Below are 19491 nucleotides of genomic sequence, written 5' to 3'. Positions count from 1 at the left end.
AGGTAAGATTCTACACTCTAAACCCTAATTTTGAAATTTTTCTGAAAATGGGTAACTATCAAGATAATTGTTTGGACATGAGAGTTGTTTATTTTACATGCATGTGTTATCAAAGAGTGTATGAAGGCTGTTGAGCTAAAAATGGTAAAAATTGGGTTGTGGGATGATAAAATCCTTCATAAAAAGGACAATGAAACCTTATGCACACCTAGTGTTTGATAAAATGCTCAAGTGAGCTAGAACCATGATCATCTTCCTAAGTTTGGTGCAATTTGTTATATTTCTACAATAGATTGAAGTTTCTCGGAAATCCGGAGATTGTAGAACAATATATTGAGGATAGTACAACAAGATCGCCGCGGCTCTGACCTTTTGGGTTGAACAATGCACGGGAAAGTAAAGGAAGAGTTTCGGCAGAAGAGTGCATTTCTGTAGTCCATTATGCGACCGCAGAATCACCTTGCAAACCGCATAATGGCCGCAGAGTGAGGAAGTTAATTGGGCCAATTGGAAGCAATTATGCGGTCGACTATGCGACCGCATAACTGTTATGCGGTACATTATGCGATTGCATAACAGTTATGCGATCCCATAGTCAACCACATACACAGACAGTTCTTTTGGCTATTTTGTAACCAATTATGCGACCGATATGCGGTCCGCTTATCGGTTATGCGATCGCATACCTTGTTCCGGAGCTCCATTTTTGGGTTTTTAAAACCCGACCTTATTTCGTTAAATACACTCTTTGGGCCATTTTTGAGACATAATCTGATATTTTAGAGTGAGAGAGAGTGCCCTAGAGTGAGAAGGTGTTCTTCAATAATTTTTCTTCAATTCTTGCTCAAGTTTTGGAATATTAAGAAGGGAAGCTCACTAGGTCTTCATCCTAGAGGTAAGATTTTACACCCTAAACCCTAATTTCAAAATTTTCTAAAAATGGGTAAGTAGCAAGATAATATTTTGGGAATGAGAGTTGTTTATTTTACATGCATGTGTAGGAAGATTTTTGAGCTAAAAATTGTAAAGATTGGGTTGTGGGATGATGGAATCCTTCATAAAAATGACATTGAAACCTTTTGCACACCTAGTGTTTGATAAAATGCTCAAGTGAGCTAGAACCATGATCATCTTCCTAATTTTGGTGTAATTTGTTATATTTCTACAATAGATTGAAGTTGCTAAAAATTCTGAAACCTAATTTTGGTGCAATTTGTTATATTCCCACAATATTCATGTAGATTATGTAAGTCCCGAGTGATTCATTATGAAATTGGCTATTCCGAGTAAGATTGGGTTGAAAGATATATGTTCAACAAGCATCCCAAATGTTTATTCATGTTATGTTACCAATTGAGGATGTGTTAAAATATGGGTTGTGCATTAATAATGTTTCGACTTTAAGTCAAGTTCAAATGAAGGTCATTATGCCAAATTTTATGAAATATCTCTATGTTCTTTAGACTCTAAATTGCTCACATGTGCACTACACACTTTGATTTGAATTGTATTTGTTGTTGATGATGATAATGATATGTGAAATTGATAAGGTGAGCATGAAATACTAAATATGGCCAACGTGACAAGAATGAACTTATAATTATGGCCATTAGTGCCAATGAAATGAAAAGATGTGAAAGTGATATGAAATGCGATGATTGATATAAAAAGGTTGATGTCTCGAATAAGACAGCCTAGCTGGTCGGGTCGTGATCGGACACCATGCCGCACACATGGTGGTGATTGTGTAGGAAATTGTAATTGAAATGGTAATTATGGTTGATGTCCCTAATGGATAGCCGAGCTGATCGGGTCGTGATCGGACTCCGTGTTAAAGACGATGGTATTGATATTGAGAGTAATTGTGGTTGATGTCTCAAATGAGATAGCCTAGCCGATCGGGTTGTGATCGGACTCCGTGCTAAGGTACGGTGGTACTAGTTTGGTGGTACTAGTATTGTGGGCAATGGTATATCGTTACTAAGAATCTCCCAATGTGAGATATGGAAATTAATTTGAACACTGTCTTGATCTTAAATTGAGGTTTGATGTTAATTAAGGCTTTCATTGATATTATAATAATCTTGTTTGTATTATTTGTCATTCTATTGAGAGGGTGTTTAGTTATACATACTAGTGCTATTCGATAGTACTAACATCCCTTTTGCCGGGGGCGCTGCATCTTTAAATGGATGCAGGTGGTTCCATAGCATGAGATATTGATTAGTGATAGCAGAACACCTTCTTCTCAGCTCATTTGGTAAGCCCCACTTCATTCCTGGGTCATGTATCTTTTGTACTTTGTGTATTCGGTTTGAGGTATAGCCGGGGCCTTTTTGCCGGCATTATCATTGTACTCTTCTTTATCTATAGAGGCTCCGAAGAAATAGTGTGGGTTTTGTATTGGTGCTGGGAAAGACAAATTATGCTATGTTATGGTTGTATTACTTGTCCATTTGAGACTTTAAAAATGATGAAACTTATGGTAAGAAATTGGTAATTGCAGACATGACCACTTTATTGTTTAATTAAGGAAAACATATATTCTCCTATTTCATGAATGAGTTTGGGTAGAAGGAATCTAACAGGCTTGCTCGGTCGGGTTCACTCGGTTGAGCGCCGATCGCGCTCCTCAGTTTTGGGGCGTGACAAACTTGGTATCAGAGCCTAAGGTTTTAAAGTGTCCTAGGATGTCTCGGAGCCATGTATAGTAGAGTCCTTATTATTGGTGTGTTGTCGACCATATCTATAATTAGGATGCTACATGGACATTTAGGAAAAATACCCTTCTTTCATGTTCTTGATCGTGCGATAAAGTTGGTTGCAAGATTGTTCCTCCATTAACTCCTGCGTTGCTCTATTTTTTAGTACATGGCACCTAAGAATAAGGCAAGAACTGGCCAAAGAGCCAATGTCACCCAATGAGTGACAGTTGATCCTATACTTGATGATGCGGGTGAGCACCCGAGGAGTGAGAATATTCCTCCAGTTACTACACTGCCTGACACTACTACAACTGATCAGACCGCACCTGTCCCTACACCTACAAAAGGTGCAATAGTCCCTCTAACTGATATACCAGTTCCAACTCCATTACCAGCTTCTGATTCAAGTGTTTCTGATGTTGATCTTAGAGGAGCCATGCAGATGTTGGCTCAGATAGTGTCTTCCCAGGACTAGAGGTCAAATATAGCACCCACTTCTTCCAATCAGCTAGGGGATTCTACTGGTTCCAGGGTGAACAGGTTTCTCCAATTGGATCCTCCAGTGTTCACGGGGTACTAACCCAGAGGAAGATCCCCAGGATTTCATTGATGATATGCACAAGACTCTCAGAGTTATGCGTTCTACTGAAACAAAGGCAGTGGAATTGTCCTACTACCGCCTGAAAGAGGTGGCATATTCTTAGTTTGAACTATGGGAGGAGTCCCGTGAATAAGGGAGCTCTCCGGCGAGGTGGGGTGAGTTTGCTGATGCCTTCATTAATCACTTCTTGCCTGCCGAGACTAAGGCAGCCCATGCTGCTAAGTTTGAAAACTTGAGGCAAGGTAGCCTAAGTGTGTGGGATTACCATATGAGATTCGCGTACCTGTCTAAATATTCTATTTACATGCGGACTATGAAGGCTAGAGTTCGCCGATTTGTATAGGGCCTTAGTCCCTTGGTAATTAATGAAGCCACTACAACAGCCTTGAATTCTGATATGAACTATGAAAATATGGTGGCATTCACTCAAGCCACATAGACCCGCAAATTAAGGAACATAATGTAGCGAGAGGGTAGTAATAAGGCCCGGTCTACGGGCAACTTTGGTAGTTCTTCAGGTGGTGGCAAGTCAACATTCAGAGGAGGGTCGTCAGGGCCATCACAATCCTTTGATAAGTCTTCGGCTAGTGCACCGCCATCAAGGCCTAGTCAGCAGCAACAATGGAGTCATTTCAGGCCCAATCAGGGCAACATGGGCTCATATTAGCAGGATCGTCATTGTGGTAGATTCCAGCAGAAGAGGAGACCCCCATGCCCTAGGTGTGGAAATATGCACCTAGGAATATGCTGCATGGACTTACCCATATGCTACGGATGCGTATTGAGGGGTCACATTCAGAGGGATTGTCATTTGTCCCGCCTGGGTATGGGCAGGTGCATGGCACAACCAGCCAGTTCTGTAGCTACTACATCTGTAGCACCTCCTCCAACTCGAGGCACTCCAACACCCATCGGGCGTGGTGCACTAGGGGATGGTGCGCAGAGTTCAAGAGGACCCAACCATTTCTATTCTATGAGCGGTCTCCAGAATGCATAGGCTTCTCCAGATGTTGTCATAGGTATATTGACTGTCCAAACTCATGATGTATATGCTCTTATTGATCCTGGTTCCACTTTGTCATATGTCACACCTTATGTTGCTATGGAATTTGGGATAGAACTAGAACAGCTTTATGAGCCATTCTCGATATCTACTCTGGTTGGTGAGTCTATTTTGGCCGTGCGGGTTTATAGGTATTGTGTTGTCACGTTGCGTGGTCGGGACACCGTGGCTGATCTTATTGAATTGAGAATGATCAATTTTGATGTGATAATGGGGATGGATTGGCTTTATTCATGTTTTCCCAAGCTCGATTGTCGAACTAGAATTGTTAGGTTCGAATGTCCAAATGAGACAATTATTGAGTGGAAGGGTGATGATGTAGTGCCAAATGGTAGGTTTATTTTTTACCTTAAAGCCACAAAAATGATTAACAAGGGATGTATTTACCATTTGGTCCGGGTTACGGACACCGATGTTGAGGCACCTACACTTGAGTCTGTTCCTGTTGTGAATGAATTTCCGGGAGTCTTTCCGGATGAACTCCCTGGGATCCCACCAGACAGGGAGATTGGTTTTGGGATTGATGTGATGCCAGACACGCATCCTATATGTATTCCACCCTACAGAATGGCACCGGTAGAATTGAATGAGCTAAAGGAACAATTGAGAGATTTATTAGAAAAAGGTTTTATCCGGCCAAGTGTGTCGCCTTGGGGCGCACCTATCCTTTTTGTAAAGAAAGATGGGTCACTGAGAATGTGTATTGACTATCGGCAGCTTAATAAGGTAACAATCAATAATAAGTATCCACTGCCAAGGATATGTGACTTGTTTGATCAATTGCAAGGTGCGAGGTATTTCTCCAAAATTGATTTATGATCCGGGTATCACCAAATGAAGATCGGGGAGAAGGATATTCCAAAAACAACTTTTAGAACCTGATATGGGCACTTTGAATTTCTGGTGATGTCTTTTGGGCTAACAAATGCCCCAGCAGCTTTTATGGATCTTATGAATCGAGTCTTCAAGCCTTTTCTTGACTCATTTGTGATAATGTTCATTGACAATATTCTTGTATATTCATGAAGTCGAGAAGACCATGTCGATCATCTCAGGGTAGTTCTGTAAACCCTGCATCAGCACCAGTTATATGCAAAGTTTTCAAAGTGTGAATTTTGGTTTGAATTAGTCATATTCTTGGGTCATATAGTTTCTAGTGAGGGAATTAAGGTTGGTCCTTTGAAAATTTCAGCGGTGAAGAATTGGCTGAGGCCTACAACTCCAATAGAGATTCGCAGTTTCTTAGGCTTAGCTGGGTATTACAGAAAGTTTGTGGAGGGGTTTTCTACTCTTGCCACTCCATTGAATAGATTGACGTAGAAGGAAATTAAGTTCCAATGGTTAGATGCTTGTGAAAAAAGTTTCCAGGAATTTAAAAGCAAGATTGACTACGACACCAGTGTTGACTCTACCAGAGGGTATAGATGGTTTTGTGGTATATTGTGATGCTTCAAGAATCGGGCTTGGGGTGTGTATTAATGCAACAGGAGAAGGTGATAGCTTATGCTTCTAGGCAACTCAAGAATCATGAAAAGAACTATCCAACACATGATTTAGAACTTGCAGCAGTGGTATTTGCATTGAAAATTTGGCGTCATTATTATATGGGGTCCATGTGGATATATTCACGGACCATAAGAGCCTTCAATATATTTTCAAATAGAAGGAATTGAATCTGAGGTAGAGAAGATGGCTTGAATTACTCAAGGATTATGACATTGATATTTTATACCATCTGCGGAAGGCTAATGTTGTGGAGGATGCTCTTAGCCAAAAATATATAGGGTAGCTTAGCACACTTGGAGGCATATCAAAGGCCATTGGCCAAAGAAGTTCACCGATTGGCTAGTTTGGGAGTTCGTCTTACGGACTCTAATGAAGGAGGGGTAATTGTGCAAAATAGGGCTTAATCATCGTTTGTTGTGAAAGTCAAAGAAAAGCAATATAACGATCCATTGTTGGTGCAATTGAAATAGGGGATTCATAAACATAAGATCATTGACTTTTCTCTTGGCATGGATGACGGTACACTAAGGTACCAAGGGCGACTATGTGTTCCAAATGTGGATGGTCTCCGGGAAAGAATTATGACTGAAGCTTACACATCTAGGTATTCCGTGCACCCAGGTTCTACAAAAATGTATCATGATCTTAAGGAAGTCTATTGGTGGAATGACATAAAGAAGAATATGGCAGACTTTGTGGCAAGATGTCCGAATTGTCAGCAAGTGAAGGCTGAACACCAAAGGGCCGGTGGGTTGGAACAGAACATCGAAATTCCAATATGGAAATGGGAAATGATTAATATGGACTTTGTGGTAGGATTACCGCGCACTCTACGCAAGTTTGACTCAATTTGGGTGATTGTGGATTGACTCACGAAGTCAGCACACTTTTTTGCTGGTTAAGTCTACCAACACAGCGGAGCTGTATGCTCAGTTGTATATCCAAGAAATAGTCAGGTTGCGTGGCACCCCAGTTTCCATCATTTCTGATCGGGGAGCACAATTCACTGCTAATTTTTGGAAAACATTTCAGCAAGGTTTGGGTATTCAGGTGAATCTTAGTACAACTTTTCACCCGCAGACTGATAGGCAGGCAGAGCGGACTATTCAGGCGCTTGAAGATATGTTGCGCGCTTGTGTTCTAGACTTTAAAGGTAGCTGGGATGATCATTTACCACTCATAGAACTTGCATATAACAATAGCTATCATGCTAGCATTCAAATGGAATTGTTCAAGGCTTTATATAGTAGGAGATGTAGATCTCCCATTGGGTGGTTCGAAATTGGGGAAGCATAGTTAGTAGGGCTAGACCTCATGCATCAGGCTATGGAAAAAGTTAAAATTATTAAGGAGCGGTTGAAGACTGCTCAGAGTCATCAGAAATCTTATTCGGATGTTCGTCGTAGGGATTTGGAGTTCAAAGAAGATGATTGGGTATTCTTGAAAGTTTCCCCCATGAAGGGTGTAATGCGATTTGGTAAGAAAGGAAAATTGAGTCTGAGGTATGTCGGATCGTACAAAATCATTCAGAGGATCGGTGAGGTAGCATACAAGCTTGAGCTACCACCCGAGATGTCATTAGTACAGCCGGTGTTTCATGTGTCTATATTCAAGAAAATAGTTGGAGATCCGACACTCATTGTTCCGGTTGAGACTATTGAGGTAAATGAGAAATTGACTTACGAAGAGATTTCGGTTTCTATTATTGATCGCCAAGTTCGGAAATTGAGAAATAAAGAAATTACCTCCGTGAAAATATTATGGCGAAACCAACAGGTTGAAGAGGCTACTTGGGAGGCCGAGGAAGAAATGAAGAAAAAGTAACCTTATTTGTTTGAATGACCATGTATTTATAAAGTTGTTATCTAGGAAAATTATAAGACATACTTTCTATGAATTATGTATGATTTGTACATTTGATGTTGAGGGTGTTCCGTTTTGGGAATATATTGCTTATGAGGCCATAGTTGGTGTTGTTTTGTATTATGTTACGTCGTTGGATTATGAATATGTTGTTAGGATGTGTTTTTGGGGCTTTCTGACAGGTGGATAGGCCTAGTTACAAGGGAAACTCTGGCAAAACTTTTGGAAATTTTGGGGGAGTCAAATTTGGGGCTACTCGAAGGTGGTATGAAACAAACTGAGTTGCATAAGATGCTAATGACGGATTTTTATCCTCATTCAAGGATGAATGATCCTAAGCGGGGGAGAATGTAACCCCCGGAAAAAAATTCAAAGTACTTAAGTGTAAAGTCCGGTAAAATTTGCAAAGAAAATAATGTTTCATGGTGCGGGACTAGGCTTACGTGTTTGAGGATTGTAGAACAAGCTCGCCGCGGCTCGGACCTTTTGGGTTGAACAATGCAAGGGAAAGTAAAGGAAGATTTTCGGTAGAAGAGTGCATTTCTGCGGTCCATTATGCGACCGCATAATCACTCTGCGGACAGCATAATGGCCGCAGAGTGAAGCAGTTAATTGGGCCAGTTGGAAGCAATTATGCGGTCGACTATGCGACTGCATAACAGTTATGTGGTCGCATAGTCGACCGCATACACCGACAGTTCTTTTGGCTATTTTGTAACCAATTATGCGATCCGCATATCGGTTATGCAATCGCATACCTTGTTCCGGAGCTCCATTTTTGAGTTTTTAAAACCCGATCCTATTTCGTTAAATACACTCTTTGGGCCATTTTTGAGACATAATTTGATATTTTAGAGTGAGAGAGAGTGCCCTAGAGTGAGAAGGTGTTCTTCAATAATTTTTCTTCAATTCTTGCTCAAGTTTTGGAAGATTAAGAAGGGAAGCTCACTAGGTCTTCATCCTAGAGGTAAGATTCTACACCCTAAACCCTAATTTCGAAATTTTCTGAAAATGGGTAACTAGCAAGATAATATTTGGGCATGAGAGTTGTTTATTTTACATGCATGTGATATCAAGGGGTGTAGGAAGATTGTTGAGCTAAAAATGGTAAATATTGGGTTGTGGGATGATGGAATCCTTCATAAAAAGGACATTGAAACCTTATGCACACATAGTGTTTGATAAAATGCTCAAGCGATCTAGAACCATGATCATCTTCCTAATTTTGATTCAATTTGTTATATTTCTACAATAGATTGAAGTTGCTAAGAATTCCGGAATATTTTAGAGTTTAAGAAAGCTCAATTGAGGTATGTTGGCTAAACTCTTCTCTTAGAATTGAATCCCACGATATTCATGTAAATGATGTAAGTCCCGAGTGATTCTGGTTGATGTCTCAAATGAGATAGCCTAGCCGATCGGGTCGTGATCGGACTCCGTGCTAAGAGTACGGTGGTACTAGTTTTGTGAATAATGGTATTGTGAATAATGATATTGTGGACAATTGTATATCGATACTAAAAATCTCTCAATGTGAGATATGAAAATTAATTTGAACACTATCTTGATCCTAAATTAAGGTTTGATGTTAATTAAGGCTTTCATTGATGTTATGATAATCTTGTTTGTATTATTTCTCATTCTATTGAGAGGGTGTTTAGTTATACATACTAGTGTTATTCGCCAGTACTAACGTCCCTTTTGCCGGGGGCGCTGCATCTTTAAATGGATGCAGGTGGTTCCACAGTAGGAGATATTGATCAGTGATAGCAGCACATGTTCTTCCCAGTTGACTTGGTGAGCCCCACTTCATTCCGGAGTCATGTATCTTTTGTACTTTGTGTATTCAGTTTGAGGTATAGTCGGGGCCTTGTTGCCGGCATTATCATTGTACTCTTCTTTATCTATAGAGGCTCCGTAGACATAGTGTGTGTTGTGTATTGGTGCTGGAAAAGACAAATTATGCTATGTTATGGTTATATTACTTGTCCATTTGAGACTTTAAAAATGATGAAACTTATGGTAAGAAATTGGTAATTGCAGACATGACCACTTTATTGTTTAATTAAGGAAAACATATATTCTCCTATTTCATGAATGAGTTTGGATAGAATGAATCTAACAGGCTTGCTCGGTCGGGTTTACTCGGTTGAACTCGACCACTTTATTGTTTAATTAAGGAAAACATATATTCTCCTATTTCATGAATGAGTTTGGGTAGAATGAATCTAACAGGCTTGCTCGGTCGGGTTCACTCAGTTGAGCGCCGGTCTAGCTCCTCGATTTTGGGGCGTGACATTCTTATGTGTTATGTAGTTGCTCTTTTAATGGCGCCAAAAGAAAATAGGAAAGATCCGGCTTGGGCTTACTCTGAAAGAGTTTGCGAGACCAACAAGATGGCAATTAGATGTCTTTTTTGTGACAAGATTTCAAATGGAGGAATCTATCGTCAAAAAGCGCATCTAATCGGCGGTGATCCAAATGTCGCATCTTGTCCTAAAGTTCCGTCGCATGTGAAGGAAGATTTGAAAGCATTCCTTCATAAAAAGAGAGAGTTAAAGACTCAACTGATTCATGAACAAGAACTGTATAATCTTGATGACGATGATGAAACAGAAGAAGGTGACGATGCTTCGTCGCTTCCACCAAAATCACAAAAGCGGGGAAGGATGCAACCAATGTCTTCTAGTTGTGGATCTACTGGCAAGACCAAAGGTCCTATGGATTGTTACTTCTCGCAAAAATCTGGAGATAAGGAAGGAAAAAGTGGTAATCCTCAAATTGATGCCAAAGCGATTTTGAGGGATCGTGTAGTTACAATGTTTGCACGGTGGATGTATGATGCAAGTCTTCCTTTTAATTGTGTTAATTATACTGACACTTTTTCTGCTTTTATTCAGGCTATAGGCCAATATGGTCCAGGAATGAAGCCTCCAACTTATCATGAAGTTAGAGGGCCATATCTAAAAAAAAGAGGTGGAAGAGGAGAACAAAATCGTGGAGGAGCACAAAGTAGAATGGAACAAGTTTGGTAGTTCCATTATGATGGATAAGTGGACAACGAGAAATGAAAAAAGATCATCAATATCTTGGTAAATTCTCCTAAGGGAAGCCTGTTTCTTGAGTCTGTTGATGCAAGAAACTCTTCGACTGATTCAACCAAAATATACTCCTTGTTCAAGAGTACAATAGACTCTATTGGAGCAAAAAATGTTGTTCAAGTTGTCACGGACAACGCCAGTGAAAATGTGATTTGATGTCTGCTGGGTACCCGCATATTAATTGGACTCCGTGTGCAGCACATTCCATTAATTTGATCTCCGGTGATATTTTCAAGGAAAGAACCTTCAGTTCAATCTTTAATCAGGCAATTAGAGTGCATTCCTATATTGTTCAAAGGCCTTTGTTATTGAATATGATGAAGAGATTCACTAAACAAAGAAGCTTGGTGAAACCCGCAAAGACAAGATTTGCTACTGCTTTCTTGACTTTGCATAGGATGTATGAGCAAAAAAGCAATTTGAAGAAGTTGTTTGTTTCAGATGAGTACACTAACAGTGCCTATGGAAGGGAAGCTCGAGGGAGAGAATCTGCAGATATTATACTTTCTCCTTCATTCTGGAACAATGTGGTTCATGCATTGAAGATTGGTGGTCCTTTAGTTAAAGTGCTTCGTTTGGTGGATGGGGAGCAAAGGCCACACATGGGCTACCTGTACGAAGCAATGGATAGGGCAAAGGAGGCTATTCAAGCCTCTTTTAGTGATCAAAGAATATACAAAAGAGTCTTTGAGATCATAGATAAAAGGTGGGATAGTAAGCTTCATAGCCCTTTGCATGCAGCTGAACTTGTTTTGAACCCGGAACTGTTTTATGACAATGAAGAGAGGATTCTAGGAGATGAACCTTTGTGGAATGGATACTATGAATGTATTGAGAAGTTGATACCTGAAGAATCCGTGCAAGATAAAATAACATAGCAATTTAGTATTTATAGGAATGCTGAGCAACTTTTTGGAAAAAACATGGCGATTAGACAAAGAAAGACGGAGTCACCAGGTGAGCGAGTGCTTATATGTTGTTTTATAGTTAATAAGTTATTTCTTTATCAATATTATATTTTAAAAATTTGTTCTACTTCTACAGTTGAATGGTGGAAGCAATATGGCCATTCCACTCCAGATTTACAAAAGTTTGCCATCAAGGTTCTAAGTCTAACATGTAGCTCATCCGAGTGTGAAAGGAATTGGAGCGTGTTTGAACATGTAAGAACTAAGAAGAAAGATTTAGTATATAGAGATAATTAAATTATATCTCAATTGTCCTAATCTTATTAATTACTTATTATTTGCAGATTCATACCAAAAAGAGGAACAAACTAACCTTGAAGAGTCTCAATGATCTAGTATTCATTAAGTATAATAGAACATTGAGGCGTCGTTACAACGCTCGCAATGTAGTTGATCCAATTGGTTTGGACAACATCGATGATGCTAATGAATGGCTAACTGGAGTCCCGGAAGATCATGCGGATGAAGAAATATTTGAAGAAACTTCCGATTTTACTTGGGGTGATGTTGCGGAGGCGCGTGTAATTGGGGAGAGGATTTATGGTTTGAGGGGGAGTACCTCAACTTCAAGTTCACAGAGGAAGGTAAAAATGGCAGCTACTTTGTCCCTAGTTGATGAAGAAGAAGAAGTTTAAGAAGATGACGAGCAATATAATAATGATAGTGGAATAAAAGAATTTGACAATCTTGTAGAAGAATAGGATGCTCATTTTGTGCTTTAATTGATGCTACTATTTAGTTTTTACATTGAAGTATTGAATATTTGCTTACAATTACATGTGTTGTCTATGCAGTATTTATTTTAATTTTTTTTTAAAATTCCGCTTCACTTTAAAAAAGCGAGCGCTTCGCTTCTCGCTTCTCGCTTTAAGCGAAATGGGGGTTGTCGCTTTTTCTCGCTTCACGCTCTTCACAAAACTGTTCATATAGTGCCATGGCTAATAAACATCATAATTGTCCAATTGCCTTGATCAGTAACTTCAAACATATGAAATTGACTTCCGGCCACCATCCAGAGCATCGCCAAACATCTATATATATATATATATATAATTGAGGGCCTAACCAAGGTGACTTGGCACCTCTAATAAATCAGGAAATGTATTTATCTATTATCTCATTTTTTTTATATTTATCCCTCTTATTTCAACATAATAATCAATTATTAAATAACAATGGCACCGTTTCAGTTACTTATACTTCCGTTAAGACCTATGAAAGAGGAATAAAGCACCCGATTCACAATCGACAAGCGAAAACTTAGGCTTTTCCATTTCAAGAGTGTGCGCGAAGCCACATCTCTTTGGCGCCACATCTCTTTGCCACCATTACGATTTCATTCAAGGAAATCTCATAGGCATTCAGATGAATCTTCACAAGTTTGTCATCACCGGTAAACCTTGAACTTTGGTACCTTGAATCTTCACAAGTTTATGGTAACTTTCTATAAATTCTCTATTCTCATGTGTTTTGAGTTGGATATGAATGACTGTAATTTCCTTCAAAAACACTGGTTGTAACCTATTGTTTTTATATGTAATCATCCCTCCCCTAAAAATGAAAATTTTCCTCTATCGTCGACATGATCATATTAGAGGCATTTCTGAAAACAGGAAGAGTGATGACTGGATCAACTCTAGAATTCAGGAAAAAAGTGTCAATTCATCCATGGTGGTATTATCAGGTCTTTCTAAGGCATTTGCATTAATCAGTGAGAGCAAGTTCTTCTATAAACTATGCCGAGAAAACGTGAGCATAACATCTTTCTTCTTTATCGTATTGGCAGGTTAGAGTTATTTGAGCAGTTTATCGCATGAGTTGCTGATAAGAGTTAAGACATCATATTGTGGCTGGCTGGTGGTCTTAACGAGGAAAGATAAGATTATACCACTTTTATTACCTGCATTGTAGCACTATATATTTTGAATTTTGGATATTCTTATATTTGTAAAATGGTACGAGTACAAAGGAGGGGAAAGTGAACGAATGCCAAGAAAACAAACTGAGAGACCCAAAGGCAAAATATTCAGACAAAGAAGGAAAAGTTGAATTAGTATTTCAGAAAACATAAAGAAGAAGCAGATCGCAGCATTACTAACACTTCACTTTTGTTAACATCATTCGCTTGGTTTGTTTTACTTTACGTTGGATTCCGAAATTTTCATTTTTATTTTATTTGATTTACATTTATGTGATCAAAATTTTTATTTTTACGCAAGATTTTTATTCCTTTCTTTTATTAAGCAGTCCGCGGAGGCTGATCCAAGATTTGGTGGCTATGGGTACCACTCATGGGAGGATGCACATTTATCGAAGCGGTGTCATGCGACACCGTCGTAATTGTTTACAAAATATATGTATTAATACTGTGAGGAAGCGCATAAGTTGGAAAAAATGACACCAATATTGACATAAATAGTCTTTTGGCGCATTGATTATGTGCTTGATTTTGCTCTAAGAGGTCAGAGGTTCAAACATCAACTAGCACATCATTTTTGCAAATATTTGAGAGAATGTATGTGGTTAAAAATTGTGATGAAATAGAATTTAATTCATGACTTTTTCTAAGTTTAGACTCAACAAAACCAATAGACTAAAGTTATTTCTTGTCTCTAAGTATGATAACTAAAGTTATTAATTAACGTTCTTCTATAAATTTCAATACCGCTTATAAAAATTTTTGCGTACGCCCCTGGTGCCATTGCTTTTAATGCAAACCAACCATAGTGAAGAGATTAAATTTGGGTGTATATTTAGTCTGTTTGATCCATTTTTATTTAATTCGGTTCGGTTCGGTCCATTTTGAATTAATTCAATTCAATTTAAAAGATCGTTATATGCATAAATGAATATATCACAAAATTGAATAAGTTCTGTCTAATTCGGTCAAATTCTCTAGATTCAAATTCGATTAATATGATTAAAAAATATAAAGTAAAAATAAAATTTTAAATTAGAAAATACACCACTTCAATCTACATATAGCTCGATTAATATTATATCTTTGATGCATCATTTTAATTTCTAAAATTAATAAAATAACATTAGATGGATAAAAAGAGAAAATGATTAAAATCACATTCAAATAAATTTGAAGATCTAGAAAAAGAAAAAGGAAGATATACAATTTAAATAAATAATAAAAATGAGATTGTACAAAATAGAGTGAATAACAAAGGTGAAGAAATTAAAACAATTTAAAAGAAGGAGCACACAGAAAAGAAAGGGATGGGAATACAGATGACAACAAAACAACTAGGACGAAACAAAACAACTAGGACCACAATAGAGATGCATTTTATGTGGAGTTACAATGCTTTAATCGTGGCACCTACTGTCATTTTGTGATTTTGGGATGTCACCCGTTATATATGTTCAATATTTTAAGAAAAATACCATCACATATATATGATTTTACTCGAGAGTGATCGGGTGGCGTACCACCCCCAATCCCCTACATAGATCCGCCCTTGGCAGTCAATCATTTCTTCATATCTTTTTAGATTTTATTACTTTGATTATTTACAAAGAAAGAGTTGCTTGGATTTGCTCAAGTATAAACTGGGTATCATCCTTATTTATCATTTTACCTTGGCATACTCTTGAGAATTTGTTTATTTAATATTGAAAACTGTGATTACAGAGCTATAAGAGTAGTCTAATTAAAACTAAGTTTTGGTCATTGTAGTAGCTGCTTCTGTTAGAACCAAAAATAGAAAGTAAAACAAGAAAACTAAAAATTATTATAGCGTATAAGAATGATGTTAATAGAATTCTAATCTCACTCATTGAATTGTTGCTAACCGCTAAATTTGGATTGGTGGAGCATTATCACATGCAGGAAAATTCTCAAAACAAGAATATCTAACATTCACGAAAAATATTTTGGCTTGGCTATAAATATTATTAAGTGCTATTTGAAACAAGATTTAGAGATCAAATACTTTTGTTTTTCAAACTTCAACCAAAAAATGTCCAAATGCATACTTAACCTTTTTATTTGGGTTTTTTTCCTCTTTTAGCCCGCGAGAAACTATTTATTTTTTATAGTCGAAAAAGTATATAAATTTTGTATAATTTTTTTTTATATAACATACGGAATGTGTATATATATATATATACAAAAAATATACATTTTTCGGCTAAAATTTTTGAGAGCGATTATACAGTGTCATTTTTTCTTTTTATTTATTTCACAAGTTGTAATCAATATAATAGTTCATGATAAAATCATGAAGATATGTTTGATTAGTAGAGATTGAGTTTCTTTTATATGACATTAATTGTTTAGTCATATTTTATTTTTCTTTATGATCGCGCGAAGCGCGTAAAAAATTACTAGTTTCCTACATATTCAAAATGAACCTAAATATTAGATAGAAATCAATAGCATGCAAGTGCAAGCTCAATTGATGAAATCTCACCTATATTGTTTTCATACAAAATTGAATGATAATGAAAATCATCGGTATAAAGGACACGGGGAGCTGCCTTGGGTATCTCCGAGGACTTGGGCTAAGGGATTGTTTACTGAACGTCCCATATTTTACCTATCATTCGGTGAAGTGCCCCCTTTCATTTCTTAGGTAAGAGGAATCTACCTGCAATGCGTGAATCAGTACCCTTTTCTTTTGTATTAATCAACTATATGAAATATAGAAAAGAAAGTCTTCAATCTTCAACTTGCTTGCAACCAGAAGGAAAAAATAGCATGTCAAATTAGTGGTTTAACCCACTGAGTCATGAAGGTAACCTAATCCAACATGAAAATAAGGCATCCTAGTTCTTTTAAAGACATGGTACTAAGCAGCAACAACCTGCTCATTTAAGCGACTGAAAAAGTATCAGATTTGTCTGAGTACATGTGTCAATCTCACTCCTCCCCTGTAGACAAAAGGAAGAATACATATCATCAAGATTATATCATAATGTTTTTTGAAGTTTCTCCCAATAAGACATCTAGATCTAGTAAGAAGAGACATGATATTATAAACTATCCAAAGATAGTCTGTGTACTGTCTTAACAATCTGGATTCAGTGCGCAAGATGGTTCAGAACCAATATAAATAATAGGAGCTATCCGCATCTCATGCAACTTTGCTATGAGATTATCAAAAAAAAAATTAACTACAAAGAACTACATCAATACACAAAATGTAGCCACCTCTGTATATTTTTTAAGACGCATCGATTCTAGAGATAGAGAGCTCTCTTCTTAAGACATTAGGTACACAAGACTGAAAGAAACAAAGAAAGATGAATAAATTACAAAGAAAGATTACTTTTTATCCAGAATGATGTCCAAAATTATTAAAATGATTGTGATATCTTAACGAATCTAGAGTTATAAAATAAGAACACAACCCCCTAGATGTTCTAAACATGTATATGACGCACATGATGTTTCTATTACCAGAAAGGTACTTTAAAATATACCAAGTGCATCTGGCGGGCATTAAGACAGCTTGATTCTCTAACAATAATTACAAGAGGCTGCAACAACAACAACAACCCAGTATAATCTCATTAGTGGGGTCTGGGGAGGGTAGTGTGTACGCAGACCTTACCCCTACCCTAGGGTAGAGAGGCTGTTTCCAATAGAAACTCGGCATCCTTCCGTCAAAAAACTCCCACCTTGCTCTTGGGGTGACTCGAACTCACACCCTCTTGGTTGGAAGTGGAGGGCGCTTACCATCAGAGCAACCCTGACTCGAACTCACAAGAGGCTGCAAATTATGAGCAAAACAAATTGGCATTATTGTCACTAAAGCAGATAATCCCAAATCTGAACCAGCTACATAAAGACAATTGCTTTTCAAAATTGGAACCTTAGCAATAGAAATTTTAAAATGCAATCTAGACTAATGAAAGCTTTAGAACAATTAATGATGCAGCAACTATTGGCTTCATGTGCAATGACATTATCTTGCCTCACACTCAATCCGTGGATGCTATAGGAGTTCCTTTTAAATCCTTGTCAATAAGAATTCAGTTAACAAATTATCTAAACCAAGATAGTTTTGTGCTCATCTTAGAGAGAAATTATCTATTTAAACCACAAGTAGGTTACCAATAGGAATTCAGTAAACCAATGGAAACTTAAGCCTCAGCACTAAAATACCATTTCTCTTACTCGTTTTCACATTTTCTGAGATTTTCCGTAGCATAATATTAACACCAATAAAAATGTCATTAATTCATTGATTAATTGAACATGATACATATCTAAAGCCTCAAAGATTGATTGCACGACTCTAATCAACAGAGTCATTATAGATGATATTTTCCACAATTTTCTACTTCTAATTAGAGAGAAATTTTAGAGTCTATCCACCGTTGAAACAAAGTGGAGCTAGTTAAACATGATAAAATACTACAGATCTTTGACTAAAATTTCAAATTGCATAATGGAATTAACTACCAGACCTTCATTTTTCATAGATCCATAATTTCATTAAAAAAGTTCCAAATTTTATAAAATAACACTCTTTCTGTCAAGAAACAAGCCTTTTTTTTCATTCTTTGATTTTGAACACTGTTGGCATAGCTTATATCATATACAAATACATAAATAGAAAAAGACTGACCTGAATGTTGAGGAACCTATTGTACCTGAGCAGAGACCAAAAGACTAGAGAGTGATTGAATACTTACGTAAGATTAAAGACCCCAAAAAGTTAAAAAATGACAGAAAAACTCAAATAACTCATCTGTAGCAAAGCAAAACACGGATAAGTAGAATTCACCATCACTTCAACTTACTGAACAACAAGACTTCAACGCTTGATTTGTATGCTTCGGTTATTCCGTTGCCAAAAGCTCGTAATAAAGGCCACACAAATAAAAGCGTGCCTACAAATACCTCTAGCAACTCTTTTCAGGCGTAGTTTAAAATAAGTGTAGTCATAGGCCAAATTTGTTGTAGTGAAAATATTTTCTTTCTTTAACCAAACACTAAAAAATATTTTTCGGAAAAAGTTTTTCACCCACCAACCAAACAACGGAAATTAAGTGATAAAACTATTTATTTTCTATGAAAACATTTTCTAGAAAACATTTTCCATGAAAATATTTTACAGAGTGGTTATTTCTTTGAGTTTTGTCAAACTCTGTATTACTATATTATGGCTAATTTAGGGGACAACAAGTCCAAAATGACTGAGAAACTGAAAAGATTCTTCAATATATTTTTCTACAAGAAATAGGAGATTCTGTCCGGCCATCTCTCTCACTGAGTATTTAAAAATATTTCCTTATTTAGAGTGAGGGTTAGGACATTTACAATCTTGAACCATCAAAAATTGATAGTACGAGTGATCGTCACACTCTGGAGAGTATTTCAATTTTATCAATGGTTTATCTCTTTTTTTTTAATTATTATTTAGAGGCCTTCTCAGTTCCATTAAAAGGTAAAGAGAGCGCATTCATTCCTAAATTAAAATTAAAAGATTAAGTGGAATTTAACCTATTAGAAAGCAACATACATATAGAAAATGAGCAAAGTATATACGAAGATGACTAGGCAGTAGGGAAAATTCTAACAAAGACATCTTGGACTTATTAGCCAGAATCATATAAGAAGTTTATAATGACTTTGAAATGGTTCAATATATGGATAAGAATATTGGTAAAAACTATTAAAGAATTGCATGCTATGTGCCTGTTTTCTTGTAAAACAGCTCTT

The 19491-nt window shown here is 37.2% G+C and overlaps 1 protein-coding gene and 1 long non-coding RNA gene across 5 annotated transcripts; one reads left to right on the top strand and one right to left on the bottom strand.

Annotated features, from left to right (window-relative positions):
- The first annotated feature begins 10065 nt into the window (after positions 1 to 10065).
- On the top strand, positions 10066 to 11717 carry LOC142168802 (uncharacterized). The gene is made up of 3 exons (XM_075229957.1): positions 10066 to 10764; positions 10846 to 10986; positions 11106 to 11717. The coding sequence occupies exons 1-3, from the start codon at positions 10066 to 10068 to the stop codon at positions 11715 to 11717; spliced, it is 1452 nt and encodes a 483-aa protein (XP_075086058.1).
- A 4417-nt stretch (positions 11718 to 16134) lies between these two features.
- LOC107788293 (uncharacterized) lies at positions 16135 to 19134 on the bottom strand. 4 transcript variants are annotated; one of them, XR_001648582.2, is made up of 3 exons: positions 17244 to 19050; positions 16625 to 16691; positions 16135 to 16408 (listed from the first exon to the last, which is right to left on the bottom strand). It is a non-coding gene; the product is annotated as an uncharacterized LOC107788293 (long non-coding RNA). The 4 variants fall into 4 exon arrangements; XR_001648580.2 differs by lacking the exon at positions 16135 to 16408 and having other exon boundaries at positions 16464 to 16691; positions 17244 to 17533; positions 18395 to 19029; XR_001648581.2 differs by lacking the exon at positions 16135 to 16408 and having other exon boundaries at positions 16464 to 16691; positions 17221 to 19134.
- Between the last annotated feature and the right edge of the window lie 357 nt (positions 19135 to 19491).

This window comes from Nicotiana tabacum, chromosome 14 (assembly GCF_000715075.1).
Source record: "Nicotiana tabacum cultivar K326 chromosome 14, ASM71507v2, whole genome shotgun sequence".
Taxonomy (NCBI): Eukaryota; Viridiplantae; Streptophyta; class Magnoliopsida; order Solanales; family Solanaceae; genus Nicotiana; species Nicotiana tabacum.
This window is presented reverse-complemented; position numbering and strand designations above follow the sequence as displayed.